Below are 21,579 nucleotides of genomic sequence, written 5' to 3'. Positions count from 1 at the left end.
ATCTTTATTAATTATAGTTTGCAAGAATCATCAACTTTCTGGTTAAAGGACTGGACACATTTAAACAAAAATTTCAATTTTGAGACAGAATGTATATGCAGTTTATTAATCCTAGCAAGGAAGCTGTCAATAAAAATACATCAGGGGCTTCCCTGGTGGCGCAGTGGTTGAGAATCTGCCTGCCAATGCAGGGAACACGGGTTCGAGCCCTGGTCTGGGAAGATCCCACATGCCGCGGAGCAGCTGGGCCCGTGAGCCACAACTGCTGAGCCTGCGCGTCTGGAGTCTGTGCTCCGCAACAAGAGAGGCCGCGATAGTGACAGGCCCGCACACCGCGATGAAGAGTGGGCCCCGCACCACGATGAAGAGTGGCCCCCGCTTGCCGCAACTAGAGAAAGCCCTCGCACGAAACGAAGACCCAACACAGCTAAAAATAAATGAATAAATAAATAAATAGAGTAGCTATTAATCTAAAAAAAAAAAAAATCAGGAAAATCTGGCTGTTGATGTGCTGATTCAACCTAGGATCATCTTTTCATTCTGATCTGAGGGATATTGGAATCCAGCCGATTTTTGGCAGGAGCAATCTATGTGAGCTGAATAACAGCAATATTTACTTAGTTCATGGTTTATATTCAACAGGCTAAATTCTACTTTCATTATTCCCAGGACCAATGTGAATGTATGATGATACATTTTACCCCAAAGAAATTTAACTATTATGTTTTTCTTTATGTATTAAAAGTGTTTAATCTTTCCAAGGCCACTTCTGCCATTATCATATGACTACCATAATCCACTCAATGATTTTTTTTTTTTTCTGATTTCCTTCTATGTCTCCTTTGTTCTGATATAATTATATTTTATCATGGGGCTATTCAATGTTTGAAGTATCACATGCATTTAGGAATCATTTATATAAATAAGACTATTGATAAGTACTATTTTTTTTCTTGTTTTCCAGATGAGGAAACTAAAGTTCTGAAGGATAAAGCTAATTTCTCATAATCAAATTCAGTTAAGTTATCAAGTAAGACTCCAAACTGAAGCTTCGGAACAGTCCTGGGTACACAATGACCACATTGCCTTCACTAGTTTAGGTTGAGCTGTCCTGAGTTCCTCTCACTCCAACTTCTCAAGTTCTGCTGCTCAAATTTAATTCTTTTTGATTATTTGTTTACTTTTTAAATCAAGAGCCATGGTACTGAATGAGGGAAATCAGAGCTCTGTTCATCCTCTTGGGCTTCTCAAAATATCCACACCTCCAGGCACCCCTCTTCCTGGTGTTCTTGACCATTTACACAGTCACTCTGGTGGGGAACCTGGGCATAACTGTGGTCGTAAGGACCAATCCCAAACTCCACACACCCATGTACTTTTTCCTCAGCCATCTATCCTTTTTGGATATTTGTTCTTCCAGTGTATTTACACCCAAACTCCTAGAAATCTTGGTTGTGGATGATAGAGCTATCTCTTTCAAAGGATGCATGGCACAATTTTTCTTTGGCTGTGCATTTGTGATTACAGAAACGTCCATGTTAGCAGTGATGGCCTGTGACCGGTTTGTGGCTGTTTGTAACCCCCTGCTCTGCACAGTTGCTATGTCTCCTAAGCTCTGTATCCTCCTGGTAGCTGGAACTTACATATGGGGTGGAATATGTTCCTTGACAATCACATATTCTCTTTTGGAGCTATCCTTCTGTGGTCCTAACCTCATACATCACTTTGGCTGTGAGTATCCTGCCATCATCTCTGCTTCTTGTTCTGACCCCTACTTCAGTCAGAGGACATGTTTCATCATTTCTACACTCAATGAGGCATGCAGCCTCCTGATTATTCTCGCCTCCTATGTTTTCATAGTTGTCACAGTCATCAGGATGCCTTCTGCTGGTGGACTCCAAAAAGCCTTCTCCACCTGTGCCTCCCATCTGACCGCCACCACCATTTTCCATGGGACTGTCCTATTCCTTTATTGTGTATCCAACTCCAAAAGCTCCTGGCTCCTGGTCAAAGTGGCCACTGTGTTTTTCATTGTTCTTATTCCCATGCTGAACCCCCTTATCTATAGCCTTAGGAATAAAGATGTGAAAGAGACAGTCAGGAGTTTAATAAATACCAAACTGCTTTCTCACTCGATATAATTCAGAAGTCCAATGGGATGGAGTAACCACTTGAACTAAAGTCGACCTGTATATAATTCAAATAAATATGTGTTTATATTCAAATTATGTCCAATAATTTATCATATATATTTCTTATGCTAGTTGCCTTTATTTTAATAAATACATGGTTATGTTTTAAATAAATTCTATATTGCACTTTCCATATTTTTCAGGGGTCAGGATGAGTTACAATTATTTCTGGGTTAATACAGAAATAATACATTCTGGAAGTCTGGGTGATGAAAAGGGGATATATATAGTTAGAGGCTAATTGCTTATGTTATAGTTTACATTGTGATTTGTAACAGTGCTGCAAACACAGATAGTAACTGTGTTTACTAAATTTGCACTCAGGTTCTCGTAACTAACTCTTTTGACTCAAATAGTCCTATAAAATGGAATTTTTGTTTTTCTTAAAGCTTTATTTTTTTTATTTTTATTTTTATTTATAAATTTATTTATTTATTTATTTTTGACTGTGTTGGGTCTTCGTTTCTGTGCGAGGTGTTGGGTCTTCGTTTCTGTGCGAGGGCTTTCTCTAGTTACGGCGAGCGGGGGCCACTCTTCATCGCGGTGCACGGGCCTATCACTGTCGCGGCCTCTCCCGTTGCGGAGCACAGGCTCAGTAGTTGTGGCTCACGGGCTTAGTTGCTCCGCGGCATGTGGGATCTTCCCAGACCAGGGCTCGAACCCATGTCCCATGCATTGGCAGGCGGATTCTTAACCACTGCGCCACCAGGGAAGCCCCTTAAAGCTTTATTTTACTCCAGGTCAAATGAGGACCCTTGAGTTTGGATTATGAAAAGTATTATCTGACTTTAAGCAAGAAGATCCTGAAAATATGAGCTAGTTTCCATATGCATCACTCATTTTTTGAGTATCAGTGTAATACAGTTCAATAAAAGGTGTTGAAAATAATACTGAACACTAAGAAAAAGTTAAATTTATTTCCAGGGAGACATAATGATTACTCAGTGATACAAAGACCAAGATTCATAAAATGTACTTTTCCATCACCCATTCTCACCAATAAACTTTCCCACCTATGGGTTTTCTCCATATCAGTAAACGACATCCACATCTGCTTAGTTGCTCAAACAAAGCAAAGGAGAAAACATTATTATTTATTTCTCCATAGCCTCACTCAAATATTTATGTGTCATGTTGTTTTATCTCCAAAATAAAGCTATGTCTCCATGTCTCTGCTTTCTGAGCCATCATTGTCACTCAATTGGTTTTTAACAGTTAATGCCAAAATATTCATATTTCCCATATTTTTTACCCTGATATAAGGCATGAATCCCAGATTATCCATTGTGATTAAAATCAATTTATTTCACTCTCCAGCTTAGAGTTGTGCAATATTTTTTTATTACATTTATGATGAAAATCTAAATCTTTGCAAAATGTAGCATCTGCCTAATTCTCTGACTTCACCATTTTAAATTTAAACTACACTGAAAAATACTTTTTAAACAAACACCCATGGAACTCCCAAGTAGAGCATTGCATAGAACATTGTCCATACCCCAGACCTTTTTTTTCTCCCACCATTGGCAATAGCCAAAAGGGTGACTTTTATCATAATGATGTACTTGCTTTTCTATTCATATTCAATATCTATGTCTCTCAAAAAATACAGATTAATATTCCCTCTTTAAAAAAAATCCCTCTTTGTAAACTTTATGTAAAAGAAATCGTGCTTTATGTATTCCATGTATCTTTTATTAATGAACACTCTGTCTTTACAAATAATTCATGCTGTTGCATATACCTATTGTCTGATCAATTTTGATTCACTTAAATATTTCATAGTATAAATATTTTATATTTTTTCTTTAATGTACTCTACTATGATGGACATTTGGGGTGTTTCAATTTTGGGGCATGTATACTATTAGACTGCACATATGTACTCATTAGAATGGAGTTTATACCAGAAGTATTAAGCAATTATTTAATTCTCAATTTTTCAAAGTGGTTGTATCAATTTAGACTCCTTAAATGTTATGTTTGAAAGTTCTGAAGTTATGATCTACTTCTTCACCAGTGTTCAGTATTATCAGACTTTATGATTTTTACCCATTTACTTGATGTAGAATATTTAATTTGTAGTTTAAATTTGAATAATTGTGATTATTGAAGTGAGGCACATTTTAATATGTTTATGGATTTTTTTTCTTCTTTAAAGTGTGTTCGTATGGCATTTTACCAATATTCTTTTAAATTATTTATCTTTTTAAATTTATTTGAAAATTTCTTTTATATAATGAACATAATCTCTTGGTCAGTTAAATATTTTGAAAATATTTTTGCATTTTGGCTTTACTTTTTACCCTTTTAATGTCATTTCATAAAGAACAAGTTTGAACTTTAACTTAGTTAAATATATAACTTTTGTAATGTTTTTATAATTGTTTAAGATTATATTTATCTATGCTTTAGGTCAGGAAGACCTTTGTCTGTATTATATTCAGGAATGCTTGTCGTTCTTCATGTTTTGTCCTATGATCACCTGTAACTCATTCTTGTGGTTGGTGTGAGGTTTGGGTCTATGATAAATTGTTTTATTGTTCAACATTATTTGGTGTCTTTTCATCTTTGTCATGCTTCTCTATAAGTAGGAAAAGTCCCATGCAATTTATTTGGGACCAAAAAAATGAGTGAATGTGTTGTAAGTTACATCATGAAAGAAGCTTTAAAAGCCCCTGCAAGGTTTGAATCTTTCCTCTTTGATCTCATGCATTCAACCTAGAGAAGAGCACAGCACAAATAGTGTTCCTTCCGCCTGGGTTCCTCAAATGAGAAAACATGGGAATTTGAGCCACACTTCGCCAAATACAGCATGTCTGACCTACAGTCACCAACATCCATGTTACTACTTCATTTGTACCCATATGAATATACCATTGTCACATGCTATTTACTGAAAACAATCCATTCTCTACTTGCTGCTCTGCAATGTCAGTCTTGTCATAAAATGTCTATATGTGTGTTTATCCATATGATTGTTTCCTATTGCCAGAATAGCTCTTGAAAAAAAAAAATCCAGCAATCAATGGCTTAAAAGTCACAATTATTATTTATTTTCCAAGAACCGGAGGTCACCCGAAGTGGCTCTGCTTCCCGTGGCTCTGCTTCTGTGATACTAGATATGTTTTGCTTTATATGACAGTTCAGTGAGTATAGATTGCTCCGTGTGTCTTTTTTTAAAATTAATTTTTATTGGAGTATAGTTGCTTTACAATGTTGTGTTAGTTCCTACTGTACAGCAAAGTGAATCAGCCATGTGTCTGATAAATGTGTCTGAAGACATGTTTCTTCCATCATCTTTAGACTAGTTGGCTATCTGTCTTATGGAAATGTCAGAAAAGCAATAGACCAAGAGAAAATATACAAGGTCTCTGAAAGCCTAAGCTAAGAACTGCTATATTTTCTCTTCTGCTGACATGTTATTGGACATGTCACAGGATTGGACTCATAATCCAAAGGAGAAGAAATGCACTCCACCAATAATGAAAGATGAAAAATTTATGAATGAAAGGAGATGCTGAATAATTGGACCCACTCACTAATTCACCTCAGACAGTTTCCTAAGTCTTTATATTCCTGAAATATTTGCCATTACCACATATTATTATTATAGCTTTGAAATAAATCTCAATATCCATTAGAGTAATTTCTGTCATATTTTTCTTCCCCGTGGGTGGGTCCTGGTTATCCTTGTCCCTTTTCATCTTCATAAAAACTTCAGGATTTATTTTGTTCATTTACTGCTTGCTTTTGAAGCCTGAGACTCTCTGGGGCTTTAAAATTTATGTCACTTGTTCTTTAGATCTGCACTTTAAATCATTCTTGGCTGTAGCTATGCCTTCTCTGCTTTTTTAGTCTATACTCCTCCTTAATCATTACAATTACCATTGTTTTTATTGATGTGACTTTGTTATTTGATTTATTTCTCATAATAATTACTATTATTGATTTGGTTTCTGAGGGAGGAGAGAGGCAACAAGGACATATTATATATTGATTTTGACAAATTGAGTTAAAAATAATCCACTCTTTACCTCTCTCTTTACTGGTGAGGGGAAAAATGGACATAGGTAGAACCCTACAGGCATGACAAATAAGACTATATTGTGAAGAACCTATGTTAATAAATTACAAATCTTAGTGAAATAAACACATTCTTTGAAAAACATATCATTCAATTTTATACAATAAAAACAAAAAATCTAAGTAAAATCTTATATATTAAAGTAATGGAATTTGTTTCCAAAAACTGCCTCACAGAGCAATTCTATGCCCTGTTTACTATGTTGGTGAATTCCTCCAAACATTTAAGAAATAATTATTGCCAATTGCATATAAATCTTTCTAGAGAACAAATTCAGAAGGGATACTTAATAGGACATTCTATTTACTTAGTCAAATTTTAACAATCAATTAGAACAAGGCTATTACGAGAAATAGATTTATAGGCCAATCTTTCTCATGAGCATAGATAATGAATATTCAAAACAAAATATTAACAAACTGGATTTTATTCCAGAAACTGAAGGGTGGTTTAACAGTCATAAATTAATAAATACAAGTCAACATATTAAAATAAAAAGGAAGAAATAGAATTTATGCAAAATACAGTTCCAGAAAAATGATTTGGTTAAATACAAAACTCATTCCACTCTGATTTTTCTCAACTCATGCTTAGTAAAATTGTTATTAGCTACAAGAAATGTAAAATAAATAATCCTCATATTGACTATGGGAATTACTGTGATTAACTTTAAAATGCTTTGGCTGTAATGTTATGTATATACCTAAATTAATCTCTAAGCTAGCATCTCTCAAGAATGTACAAGTCCTAAAGCGGTCCCCTAGAGTTTTAATTAAAAAGTTCATACTCCCCAGATGGCTGTGACAAAAGTTTCTAGCATCTGCATCTTGAACAGAAATTATCCTTTTCCTGTTTAGAGTGTAGAATGTCAGAAATAGGTTATCATTGTGAAAAATATGACATGTTGACTAGTATAATGAATACTAGAAATGGCTTTCATTAGATGTAATTAAGGTCACAATCCAGGGATTGTGACTTATCTATCAATAGTATATTGACAATCCTTGCGCTTGCATGAACAAGGCTTGCAAATTATACTTTTAAAAAGTCATTTATATTTGTTCATCGTTAGACTATAACGATACAATTGATATTTTTATATACACTCATTTATGCAATAATACTGCATTCAGTTATTGTTTTCTCATATTTTTCTTGTAAATTCCTTAGGATTTTCTATATACAGAATCTAGTCGGCAAATAAAGAGGTTTATTTTTACTTTTCAATAATTATAATTTTCTTTCCTTATTCAACAAAGATCTAAAATATCATTTTGAATAAAAGTGGTGAGAACCGACATTCTTTCTTCTTTTGGGTTTTTGTTGTTGTTGTTGTTGTACCCAGATTTAGGAGAAAATAATCCAAGTTATTTTATTTTATGTAGGATTTTTTGTTTTTTCTTTTACATTAAACATAATGTTAGCTGAAGGTTTTTTTGTAGATGACCCTTATCACGTTGAAGGAATTTTCTTCTATTGGGTTGGCCAAAAAGAGTGCCTTCAGTTTTTAAGTAAAATTAAAAGACACATTTTTCATTTTCACCAAGAACTTTATTGAACAACGTATTCACCCTTTTGTTCCACTACCTTCTGCCATTTTTCAGGCAACTTCATAATTCCATCTTCCCAAAACTTTTTATCTTTTTGAGCAAAGAACTGTTCCAGGTGCCTTTTACAGTCTTCCAGGGAATTGAAATTTTTTCCATTAAGACAATTTTGTAAAGACCGAAATAAATGGAAACCTGAAGGTGCAATGTCTGGTGAATTCGGCGGATGAATCAGAACTTCCCAGCCAAGCTGTAACAATTTTTGCCTGGTCATCAAAGAAACATACGGTCTTGTGTTGTCCTGATGGAAGATTATGCGTATTCTGTTGGCTAATTCTGAACGCTTTTCGTCGAGTGCTGCTTTCAGTTGGTCTAATCGGGAGCAGTACTTATTGGAATTAATCATTTGGTTTTCTGGAAGGAGCTCATAATAGAGAACTCCCTTCCAATCCCACCATATACACAACCTCACCTTCTTTGGATGAAGACCTGCCTTTGATGTGGTTGGTGGTGGTTCATTTCGCTTGCCCCACAATCTCTTCTGTTCCACATTATTGTACAGTATCCACTTTTCATCTCTCGTCACAATTTGTTTTTAAAATGGAACGTTTTCATTATGTTTCAGTAGAGAATCGCATGCGGAAATACTGTCAAGAAGGTTTTTTTCGCTTAACTATGTGGAACCCAAACATAAAAGTGATTAACATAAACAAGCTGGTGCAAATGATTTTCCACACTTGATTTGGATATTTTGAGTATGTCGGCTATCTCCTGTGTGATATAACATTGATTGTTCTCAATTATGTCTCGATTTGATCGCTAACAACTTCAACTGGTCCACCTGACCATGGAGCATCGTCCAGCGAGAAATCTGCAGCATGAAACTTCGCAAACCACTTTTGACATATTCTGTCAGTCACAGCACCTTCTCCATACACAGCACAAATCTTTTTTTGTGTTTCAGTTGCATTTTTACCTTTCTTGAAATAATAAATCATAATATGCCGAAAATATTGCTTTTTTTCTTCCAACTTCAATATTAAAATGGCTACCTAAGAATTCACCAATTTTGATAAACCTTTTTTTTAAATGCACGCTGATATGACAGCTGTCACATACAATCTAACAAAATTGTTTCAAATGAAGTTAAAGACAGCTAGTGCTACTAGAGCCATCTTACGGAAAAAACCGAAAGAACTTTTTGGCTAACCCAATATATCTTGTTTGCTGATATGCAGATAATCTTATCTTTTTTTTCTGAGTAGTGATTTATTTTCCTGTCATATACTGCGATATTATATTTTCTTGTGTGTTATTAAGTATTTCTGTGATGAAATACATTAGATATCTTGATCTATATTTTTTTCTTACAACATCTTTTTCTGGTTTTGGTATTTGCTATTGTAATCAGCTCAAGAAAAAATGTTGCATATATTCCATATTGCTCTGCTTATTCAAATGTTTGTGTATGTTTTTGTTATTTATTACTTAAATGTTTGACAGAATTTACCATTTAGGCCATATGGGCCTGGGGTTTTCCTTGTGGGAAGATTTTTAACTAAAAATTCAATTTTATAAGAAGGTAGAGGCTATTCATATTTTATATTTCATCTTTTGTAAGTTTTTTATTTGTAAGTTCAAGTGATTTTTCCATTTCATTTCACTTGTCAAATTTATTGGAATAATATTATTCATAATACTAACTAATTATCCTCCTATATTGACAGCATCTGCAATGAAGTTCCTTTTTTTCCCTTGATATTAGCAATTGTGTTTTGATCTGTTATTTTTAATCAGTTTATCTAAGGTTGTGATTGATTTTATGTGTTATTTTAAAGATAAAAATTTTAGTTTTTCTCAATTCCCTATTTTTATTTCACTGCCCATTTTCTATTATATTGATTACCACTCTTATCTTTTCCTCCTTCTAACTATTGGGAGACAAAATTGTGTTTGCTTTTTTATCTTCTTAAGATGGAATCATAGATCATTGAGTTTCTTCTCAAATAAAACATTCATGGAAGTAGATGTTATTTCGAAGAGAATGAGGTATAAATACAGGACAAAAATGTTGATCTCATGAGTGATAAGTAAAACTGTAAGCTAGCCCTCAAGACTTCCCACCATTTGGTATACACATACCTTCAACTAGCCATTCAATTAAACATTAATCTAGGTGCCCCTGGGAAGGAATTTTGCAATTATAGTTAGGTTTTAAATCAGTTGACCATAAGAAAAGAAGATTACCATGATTGGTGGGCCTGATATAATCAGGTGATTTGTTTAAAAGGCCTGGGTCCCTCTTTAAAGACACATGAGAAGTATAACAGGATCTTGAAAGAGAGATTTGAAGTGTGAGAGTGACTTGAGAGGAGAAAACGTAGCTGAGACCTAGAAGTGGATTTTAGGAACTGGGAATAACCCCAAGATAGATGTCAAGAAAGCAAGACCTTATTCCTACAGCTTTAAGGAACTGAATTCTGCCAACAACATGAATGAACTTGGAAGAGAACCAAATTCTGGATGAGAAACCTGATGACACCTTGATTTCAGCCTTGGGATAACTTGAATAGATGGACCAGGTGTGTTGTGCCTGACTTCAGACACACACAGAACTGTGAACTAATAAATGGGTGTTGGTTAAGCCACTGAATTTGCAGCAGTTTATTATGATGAAACAGAACATTAATACACCATATTATTCAGGAAACCTATCAATTGCCTTAATGAAAAGTGTATATTCAATATGATTTTTAATAAAAGAGGAAAACATTGGGATACAATGTTAAACGCAAAGGCCATAATATCAGATCTATATTCAATGTGATACTGAAAGTGCTACTTAAAAAAAAAAAAAAAGTCCAAATAAGAAAACTAAGAGGAAAGACTGAAATGAAACATAACACACTAACTATATTATGTCTGGTTTATTGGGCTATGTTTGTGATTTTCTCTTTGTGAATTTTGGAAGTCATATTTTCCATGGTGAGTACACAATATATCAAACAATAGGTTGATTGCTACTGTTACTTTTCTAAGATCAGAAGGTACACATGTTCAACCTTCCTATATGATTTAATGATTTAAAACAAATTATATTCTAAACTAGGAATGCAGGATTTTCTTTAAATTGTCTTGTTTGTAGCTCATGGCAAACACCCCTGTCAAAATTCTCTGGGGTGTGATTCCCCAAAGTCACTCAAGTAGATGTAAGTACACAGCATGATCCCTAAATTTAGTTTCCAAGTCTGGCTCACTCTCAAGAGGTTCTCTATTTGTCTCTGATTTTTTTAATGAGAAAAATTAATTTTCTTGATGACTTTACAGGAATATACTTTGGAAGAAGTTTCCATACCCTAATTACAAGTTACAACATTTTTTATAAAAGTTATGTTTTTGTGAAATAATTTTCAAGAATCTTATTTAAATCAAAGAAGACCTCAGTAAATAAATCTATAAAGAATATCTGGCTTCTGGTGAGTTGTTAAACTAAGTGTTATACTTTAATTCTGATGTGGGAAACTCTGAAATCAGCAATATTTTTGGCAGAGAAACACCTATGCAACCCTAGTGGCAGTGCAATGGTATCTATCTAATTCAGTTGAGAAAAAGAATACAAGTTACTGAACTCTATTTCTTACATCTTTAAGATTCTTGGAATGCGTTAGTCTTTAAACTTTGCTTAGGTAGCTTAATGATGTCTTAGTCAACTTGGTAAACATTCAAGGAATATTATTTGTTCTCAATTAAAAAATGTTTTAGGGAAATATTCAAAAGAAACCTATAACACTGTAGAGAAATATGCCAGACTTTGCATTAAAATTTTGAGTTTAAAACCATGTAGATGGAAGCAAGTCAGAGCAGTAAGGTAAGTTTGAGTTCTGGATTAATCACCAACGTTGTCTGGAAGTGTGTTGCCTGGAATTTGATATTAAAGGTAGTAATGCTTAGAATCTAATGGGAAACATTAGAAAAGAATCAGGCAAGAAAACTGTTTCCTCCATGTCTCTGCAACATTTTTTTCTACTTCCTAGTCTCTGTTTGCATCACTTCATACTTCCTAAGATTATAGCTGGTGCTACATTGTAGGATATTTGCAGTCATATATTTCAAATTCAAAGTAAACATTAAAAACAGCGTTAGAGGGCTTCCCTGGTGGCGCAGTGGTTGAGAGTCTGCCTGCCAATGCAGGGGACACGGGTTCGAGCCCTGGTCTGGGAAGATCCCACATGCCGCAGAGCAACTGGGCCTGTGAGCCACAGTTACTGAGCCTGCGCGTCTGGAGCCTGTGCTCCGCAACAAGAGAGGCCGCGATAGTGAGAGGCCCGCGCATCGCGATGAAGAGTGGCCCCCGCTCGCCGCAGCTAGAGAAAGCCCTCGCACAGAAACGAAGACCCAACACAGCCATAAATAAATAAATAAATAAATAATAATTTGGAAAAAAAACAAACAAAACAGCATTAGAAATATAAGAAGAGAAGAAACTAAATTTCTAGAGACATTTATTACAAGTGAAATTTAGTCTTAGATGTTTTAGAAAAATAATTATCTAATTTAAGTTATACCTTATACATAATTGTATGATAATAATAATAAATAAATGCTTATAATATTATTTCTATAGATATGGAAAGGAGCTGCAGAGAGCTTAAACAACTTGTCAGAGACACATTTAAGTGGCTGAGGCCAAATCTGAACACAGGTTGACCTAATTACAAAGTCTAGGTTCTTTACAAGATGTCATTCATATTCTCTAGAATATACAATAAATGACCTATTACAAGGTTTTGTCAGTTGGTGAAATCATTACAGGTATGTAAAACTGGGGCTTGTCTGATGGTAGGACGGTGCTAAGGAAAAGTGAGAGAAAAACAAAAGACATTCCGGGCAATTAGAATGGCCTGAGCAAACATAAGAATTTGCATGTGTAAATAACAATTCCAATTAAATAGAGTTAATTAAAGGAAGCATTCATGTGACAGAAGTGAGATAGCTGAGATAGATGAGAAGGTTCAAACGGGGCCATTCTCTGAGCCACCCCTGATTCTCAGTTCATCCCGGTCCATCCTCCCCACGCCCCTCCATCAGGACTCGAACTTTCACCCACACACATGAAGACACATGATGCACCCTTCAGGCTCCAGCTGAGCCCCGTTTGTATTCCTGGGAAACACCAGACTCCACCCACCAGGACCAGTGCCCTGCCCAGCCTGGAAAAAAAAAAATACCCCCAATTTCTGTCATATTTGGTTGCTCAGAATGAACTCTCTGATTTTCTCCGGCAGGAACCATAGTGATGGATGAGATAAACCAGAGTGCTGGAGTCACCTTTGTCCTCTTGGGCTTCTCAGAATACCCATACCTCCAGGTGCTGTTCTTCTTGGTCTTCTTGGCCATCTATACAGTTTCTGTGGTGGGTAACCTGGGTATAATTGTAATCATCAGAATCAATCCCAAACTTCACACCCCCATGTACTTTTTTCTCAGCCATCTCTCCTTTGTTGATTTCTGTTACTCTTCTGTACTTACACACATACTATTAGAGATCTTGGTTGTGGACATAAGGACTATCTCCTATGTGGGTTGCATGATGCAATTTTTCTTTGCCTGCACACTTGTGATTACAGAAATGTTCATGTTAGCAGTGATGGCCTGTGACCGGTTTGTGGCTGTTTGTAACCCCCTGCTCTGCACAGTTGCTGTGTCTCCTAAGCTCTGTACCCTCCTGGTAGCTGGAACCTACATATGGGGTGGAATATGTTCCTTGACAATCACATATTCTCTTTTGGAGCTATCCTTCTGTGGTTCTAAACTCATACATGACTTTGCTTGTGAGTATTCTGCCATCATCTCTGCCTCCTGTTCTGATCCCTACTTCAGGCAGATGACATGTTTCATCATTTCTACACTCAATGAGGCATGTAGCGTCCTGATTATTCTCACCTCCTATGTTTTCATAATTGTCACAATCATCAAGATGTCTTCTGCTGATGGACTCCAAAAAGCCTTCTCCGCCTGTGCTTCCCGCCTGACTGCCGTCACCATTTTCCATGGGACCATCCTTTTTCTCTACTCTGTGCCCACCTCCAAAAGCTCACGACTCTTCATTAAAGTAGCCACTGTGTCTTACATACTTGTGATCCCTATGCTAAAGCCCCTTATCTACAGTCTTAGAAATAATGATGTGAAGGAGACAGAAAGTTAATCACACCAAACTGTTTTCTCACTCAATGTAATTTTGGGTGAGAAGAGAGAAATATACATATATATAGAGAGATAGATAGATGATAGATAGATAGATGAGAGAGAGAGAGAGAGGGAGAGAAAGGTATTTTCTTTTCTTTTTTGTTTTTTTATTTATTTGATTACACCTGGTCTTAGTTGCGGCTTGCCGGCTCCTTAGTTATGGCTCGAGGGCTCCTTAGTTGTTGCATGCAGCTCCTTAGTTGCAGGATTCAGACTCTTAGTTGCGGCATGTATGTGAGATCTTATTCCCTGACCAGGGATCAAACCTGGGCCCCTTGCATTGGGAGTGAGGAGTCTTAACCGCTGCACCACCAGGGAAGTCCCAGGACTTATTTTCTTAAATGTGCTTTATACATTCATTGATGGTTATTAAATTTTTCTTCAAATAATAGGATAAAATTTATTGAGAAAATTAATTAGATAATTTATATATATGTATGCATGTGATTATTAAATCACACTGTGCTTTTAAATTAATCACCTTCAGTTTGAAAGAAAAAGAGAAATAAAATTCTGTTTATGTCTCACTCCCAGAATGTAATAGGCTAAATAACGGTGCTCTCAAGCTGTCCACATCCTCATCCCTAATTTACAGAATCTGTAAATTATTACCCTTCCATGTTTTCTCCCCTTCCTTTCTGTTCCCTTCCTTTCTTTTCCTCTCTCTCAAATCATGAAATGTGACAAACAGGTAGACAAGCAATTCTGAATAACCATCCTGTATGTTACTTTCTCCAAGAAATTAAAGGCAGAACATTGTCAGCACTTTACAGCATTTCCATAAGCACTTTTCTAGTCACTATGCCTCTCTAACACCACTAGGAGCCAACTCCATTGTGGCATTCAGAACTTTTTCTTTTCAACCTGAGAATAGGTTATGAGAATATAAAAGTTAACTTTGCCTCCTTTTGAAATTTGAATAAATAAAATCTTAGAGTGTATTCCCTTTTGTCTGGCTTCTTTGGTTCAGCATTTTGTTTTAAAAGAATATTTAAGTTATTAACTGTAAGAGTAGTTCATTTTTTATTGCGGACAAGTGTTCCATAAAATAAATATATGATAATATCCTTATTCATCCTACTGCTAATGGACTTCTGCTATTTCCTCTTCTTTACTGAAGTATACAATATTATAATAGCTTTAGGGGCACAGCAAAATGATTCAGTACTTTTATAGATTATACTCCATTAAAAGTTATTACAAGAAGATGGGTATAATTTCCTGTGCTATACAATGTATCCTTTTTGCTTATCTATTGTATACAGGGTATTTTGTATATCTTAATCCAATACCCATAAATTGCCCCTACCCCTTTCCTCTACAAAGTCTACAAATAACAAATGCTGGAGGGAATGTAGAGAAAATGGAACACTTTTATATTGTTGGTGGGAATGGAAATTGGTGCAGCCAATTACATACTGTATGGAAAACAGTATGGAGTTTCCCCAAAAAACTAAAAGTAGAACTACCATATGATCCAGCAATTCCACTCCTGGTTATTTCCTCTTTTTGTCTCTAATTGTTGCTATGAACATCTTGTACAAGTATGTGTTGCATTGCACATAAGCACTCGTTCTATGAGATATGCCCTATGTCTGAAAGTTCTAGGTCAAAGGGAGCTTGTTTCTTATCTTTTACAAGATACCATCAAACAATTTTCCAAAGTAGATCTATTAGTTTACATTCCACCCATATAGTATGTGGGTTCTAATTATTGCCCATTCTTGCCAACATTTAATATTGTCATACTAGACATTTTAATAATTTCAAGTTGGTGGGTGAGTAGTGGTACTTCATTTTGGTTATAATTTAAATTCCTCATTATTAATGTAGTTGAATTGCTTTACTTCAGTTATTAGTCATTTGGCTATTCTTTCTTGTGAAGTGCCTATTCAGGTTTTATTGTCCATTTTTTTTATTAGGTTGTTTATATTTTATTATGAAATATGTAGTTCATTATACATTCTAAGTAAAAGTCTTTTGATACATGTATTGTGAATATGTTCTCCTACATTGTGGCTTGTCTATGCACTCTTTTTTTAAAACATCTTTATTGGAGTATAATTGCTCTGCAATATTGTGTTAGTTTCTGCTGTATAACAAAGTGAATCAGCTATACGTATACATATATCCCCATATCCCCTCCCTCTTGTGCCTCCCTCCCACTCTCTCTATCCCACCCCTCTAGGTGGTCACAAAGCATCGAGCTGATCTCCCTGTACTATGCAGCTGCTTCCCACTAGCTTTCTATTTTACATTTGGTAGTGTATATATGTCAATGCTACTCTTTCACTTCGTTCCAGCTTACCCATCCCCCTCCCTGTGTTCTCAAGTCCATTCTCTACCTCTGCATCTTTATTGCTGTCCTGCCCCTAGGTTCATCAGAACCACTTCTTTTTCTTTAGGTTCCATATATATGTATTAGCATACAATATTTGTTTTTCTCTTTCTGACTTACTTCACTCTGTATGACAGACTCAAGGTCCATCCACCTCACTACAAATAACTCATTTTCTTTTCTTTTTATGGCTGAGTAATATTCCATTGTACATACGTGCCACATCTTCTTTATCCATCCATCTCTCAATGGATACTTAGGTTGCTTCCATGTCCTGACTATTGTAAATAGTACTGCAATGAACATTGTGGTACATGGCTCTTTCTGAATTATGATTTTCTTAGGGTATATGGCCAGTAGTGGGATTGCTGGGTCATATGGTAGTTCTATTTTTAGTTTTTTAAGGAACATTCATACTGCTCTCTGTAGTGGCTGTATCAATTTATATTCCCACCAACAGTGTAAGAGGGTTCCCTTTTCTCCACACTCTCTCCAGCATTTATAGTTTGTAGATATTTTGATGATGGTCATTCTGACCGGTGTGAGGTGATACCTCATTCTGGTTTTGATTTGCATTTCTCTGATGATTAGTGACGTTGAGCATCTTTTCATGCATTTGTTGGCTGTCTGTATGTCTTCTTTGGAGAAATGTCTATTTAGGTCTTCCACCCATTTTTGGATTGGGTGGTTTGTTTTTGTGGTATTGATTTGCATGAGCTGCTTGTATATTTTGGAGATTAATCCTTTGTCAGTTGCTTCATTTGTAAATATTTTCTCCCATTCTGAGGGTTGTCTTTTTGTCTTGTTTATGGTTTCCTTTGCTGTGCAAAAGCTTCTAAGTTTCATTAGGTCCCATTTGTTTATTTTTGTTTTTATTTCCCTTACTCTAGGAAGTGGGTCAAAAAGGATCTTGCTGTGATTTATGTCATAGAGTGTTCTGCCTATGTTTTCCTCTAAGAGTTTGATAGTGTCTGGCCTTACACTTAGGTCTTTAATCCATTTTGAGTTTATTTTTGTGTATGGTGTTAGGGAGTGTTCTAATTTCATTCTTTTACATGTAGCTGTCCAGTTTTCCCAGCACCACTTATTGAAGAGGCTGTCTTCTTACTTCTTTTTTACCAATTTGGATTCCTTTTATTTCTTTTTCTTCTATGATTGCTGTGGCTAAAACTTCCAAAACTATGTTGAATAATAGCAGTGAGAGTGGGCAGCCTTGTCTTGTTCCTGTTCTTAGAGGAAATGGTTTCAGTTTTTCGCCATTGAGAATGATGTTGGCAGTGGGTTTGTCATATATGGCCTTTATTATGTTGAGGTAGGTTCCCTCTATGTCTACTTTCCAGAGAGTTTTTATCATAAATGGGTGTTGATTTTTTCGAAAGCTTTTTCTATCTATCGAGATTATCATATGGTTTTTATCCTTCAGTTTGTTAATATGGTGTGTCACCTTGATTGATTTGCATATATTGAAGAATCCTTGCATTCCTGGGATAAACCCCACTTGATCCTGGTGTATGGTCCTTTTAATGTGCTGTTGGATTCTTTTTGCTAGCATTTTGTTGAGGAATTTTGCATCTGTATTCATCAGTGATATTGGCCTGTAGTTTTCTTTTTTTGTGACATCTTTGTCTGGTTTTAGTATCAGGGTGATGGTGGCCTCGTAGAATGAGTTTGGGAGTGTTCCTCCCTCTGCTATATTTTGGAAGAGTTTGAGAAGGATAGGTGTTAGCTCTTCTATAAAGTTTTGATAGAATTAACCTGTGAAGCCGTCTGGTCCTGGGCTTTTGTTTGTTGGAAGATTTTTAATCACAGTTTCAATTTCAGCGTTTGTCATTGTTCGGTTCATATTTTCTATTTCTTTCTGGTTCAGTCTTGGAAAGTTGTACTTTCCTAGGAGTTTGTCCATTTCTTTCAGGTTGTCTGTTTTATTGGCATATAGTTGCTTGTAGTAGTCTCTTATGATACTTTGTATTTCTGCAGTGTCAGTTGTTACTTCTTTTTCATTTCTAATTCTGTTTTTTGAGTCTTCTCCATTTTTTTCTAGATGAATCTGGCTATTGGTTTATCAATTTTGTTTATCTTCTCAAAGAACCAACTTTAGTTTTATTGATCTTTGCTATTGTTTCCTTCATTTCTTTTTCATTTATTTCTGATGTGATTTTTATGATTTCCTTCCTTCTCCTAACTTTAGATGTTTTTTGTTCTTCTTTCTCTAATTGCTTTAGGTGTAAGGTTAGGTTGTGTATTTGAGATTTTTCTTGTTTCTTGAGGTAGGATTGTATTCCTATAAACTTCCCTCTTAGAACTGCTTTTGCTGCATCCCATAGGTTTTGGATCATCGTGTTTTCATTGTCATTTATCTCTAGGTATATTTTGATTTCCTCTTTGATTTCCTCAGTGATCTCTCGGTTATTTAGTAGCTTATTGTTAAGCCTGCATGTGTTTGTATTTTTTACAGATTTTTTTCCCTGTAATTGATATCTAGTCTCATAGCATTGTGGTCAGAAAAGATACCTGATACGATTTCAATTTTCTTAAATTTACCAAGGCTTGATTTGTGACCCAAGATATGCTCTATCCTGGAGAATGTTCCATGAGCACTTGAGAAGAAAGTGTATTCTGTTGTTTTCAGATGGAATTTCCTATAAATATCAATTATTATATCTTTTTCCATCCCTTCACTTTCAATCTGTATGTGTCCCTAGCTCTGAAGTGGGTCTCTTGTAAACAGCATATATACGGGTCTTGCTTTTGTATCCGTTCAGGCAGTCTGTGTCTTTTGGTTGGGGCATTTAATCCATTTACATTTAAGGTAATTATCAATATGTATGTCCCTATTACATGGGTTTGTGGTCCACTGAGTAATACTCCTATTATAATTCTCTGTACTTTATAACTTCATTGTCATGGAGGGAAATACAAAAGCCAGAGTTTGACAGAGTTTAGACTGTGAATTCAACTTCTGGCTTTTTCTTTGTATTCTTTAATATTTCTTATGTCCTGGAAATAAAATGCCATTTTATTGGCATACTCATTGAAATATACTACCACTTTCGTTGCAAGCCGAAAGCCTGTTGATATCTTAAAGAATGTTTGATTACTGAGAAGAAATATATGTGAGGTTCATTAATCATAAAAAGAAATCCTCAGTAAATTAATCAAGAACTTCTGGTTTCAGGTCAATTCATGTCTCTTTTGGTATCCTTCAATTTACATGGAAAAGATGGAGCTCCAGCTCATATAGATTATTCCAAAAACTATAGATGGCCCCTTTCTATGATCAGAGACATTTTAATTTTCACTAACAGGGCATGAAGTGTTTCTAATAATTAAATTTTGTATTACAGAAACTGGCAGCAGTGAGCAATGGGGAAGTTGCAAAAGATTCATAGCATATTTGTTGTTTTTGAAATTCCATAGGCCTAGTTTCAATTTGAGTACAAACCTAATCCTAATCCACTGATTTTCTCCAAATCATTTGAAATTGCTAGAGTTAAACACCAAGTCTGTTTCTGAGTATCTTTTGTTATTAATTTAGTCTGAACCATAATGGATATTTGCATTGTATCTGCCCAGTCTCACTGGCTATTGGAAAGAATACGCTGATCACACATGTTTTATGTCTAGGGTTGTTTGTAGTTCATGTCAAGTAGGCATTCATGGAGCTGAGTCTGGAGCCTAAAACTTTATCCAGACAAAGCTAAAAAGACAGAACAGATCATCCATCTAATTTTGCTGCAGCTTTATGTCTATAACTTGGGGTCATTCATTTTATGGTCTTACTGCTCTCACTTCCCTATCTTCCCCAAGGTGCCTCATCATAACAGAGAGCTTGCATCTTACTGGTTGAGAAAATGTGTAATTTTCATTGTATCTTAGCACATATTTTGTATGAAATTATTATTGGTGAATATAATACACTTCTGTTTCTCAAAAAACTATATTTTTTATTATATATTTAATCACATATTTATAATTTTAAAATATATTTCAGAATAGATGACCTAAAGGCACATTAACAATTAATACAATTTAATTAATTAACTTTAATTAATAGAATAATAAAGGTTAAGCAAATATCAATAAATAAGACCCACTTACCCCAGGAGGCAGTGTACCATTAATGGAGGATTTTATGGTTCCTACATGATCATTTTATGAATAAGATTCTGTAATAAAATTCTAGGCACTAAAATTAAGGAAGGTATAAACTAGCTACAATTTAAGATTTATTCCAACTCATAAATGCTATGGGTGCTTAATTTTTATTATGCCTAAAAATGAAAAATGTAAAAACAATTAATACTAAGATTTATGTGGCACCATTTGCATGTCATGTCATCTCCTTGATCCTTAGCATAATTCTTAGAACCATAACAAGGTACTCTGCTTCTGTTTTACCTCTCTTGCTTCTGTTTTACAATTTCTTTTGTGCTCAAAATTTATATTTCAGTTCTATATTAAAAATACTAACAAGGGCTAAATTTTAAACAATAGGATGATGAGTCTATTTTAGTGGTTGTCATAATTTAGCATGTATCAAAAATCACCTGGAGGGCTGGTTAAATCACAAATTGCAGGCTCCATTCTAGAGGTTTTGATTCAGGAAGTTGGAGATGGGGCTAGAGAATTTGCATCCTAAACAAATTCTCAGGTGCTCCTGCTGCTGCTGGTTTGAGGACCATACCTGGGGAATCTATATCAACTCTACAGAGACATATGAAGCTTCTTTCTTCTCTGTTTCTCTTTTCTATTCATTTCTACTTTTGGGGAATAAGTTTTGGTTCTTTATTCAACAGGAATCATGATGTTATCAGAAGGAAATCAGAGTATCATACCCACATTTATTCTCCTGGGCTTTTCAGAATATCCAGAACCCCAGGTTCGACTCTTCCTGGCTTTCTCGTCTACCTACACAGTCACTGTGGTGGGGAATTTGGGCATGATCTTGATAATCATCAAGATCAATTCAAAACTCCACACGATCATGTACTTTTTCATTAGTCACTTGTCCTTTGTCAATTTCTGTTATTCTACTGTAGTGACACCTAAATTGTTGGAGAACTTGATTGTGGAGGACAGAACCATCTCTTTCTCTGGTTGCATTATGCAATTTTGTTTTGCTTGCATATTTGGAGTAACAGAAACTTTCACGTTAACAACAATGGCCTA

General features: G+C 35.3%; 3 protein-coding genes across 3 annotated transcripts in view; all 3 read left to right on the top strand.

The window, feature by feature from the left end:
* The first annotated feature begins 480 nt into the window (after positions 1 to 480).
* LOC309605403 (olfactory receptor 1165-like) lies at positions 481 to 2,212 on the top strand. Its single transcript, XM_082341253.1, is given in 2 exon segments — positions 481 to 1,227; positions 1,229 to 2,212. Coding segments are annotated over 2 exon segments (942 nt in total). The 5' UTR covers positions 481 to 1,198; the 3' UTR covers positions 2,142 to 2,212.
* A 3,870-nt stretch (positions 2,213 to 6,082) lies between these two features.
* LOC309605421 (olfactory receptor 1165-like) lies at positions 6,083 to 19,397 on the top strand. The gene has a single exon (XM_082341270.1). It carries the CDS (start codon positions 13,123 to 13,125, stop codon positions 14,029 to 14,031), a length of 909 nt encoding a protein of 302 aa, XP_082197396.1. The 5' UTR covers positions 6,083 to 13,122; the 3' UTR covers positions 14,032 to 19,397.
* Positions 19,389 to 21,579, top strand: part of LOC309605439 (olfactory receptor 5D13-like) — a 5,140-nt gene continuing 2,949 nt past the window's right edge. Inside the window, 1 exon segment of the mRNA XM_082341309.1 lies at positions 19,389 to 21,577. Within this exon segment, the coding sequence (XP_082197435.1) occupies positions 21,212 to 21,577 (366 nt within the window). The 5' untranslated portion in view covers positions 19,389 to 21,211.

Source organism: Balaenoptera borealis (assembly GCF_965194805.1).
Source record: "Balaenoptera borealis genome assembly, chromosome: 11".
Lineage (NCBI taxonomy): Eukaryota > Metazoa > Chordata > Mammalia > Artiodactyla > Balaenopteridae > Balaenoptera > Balaenoptera borealis.
The sequence above is the reverse complement of the archived record's forward strand: the minus strand, read 5'-3'. Positions and strand labels throughout refer to the sequence as shown.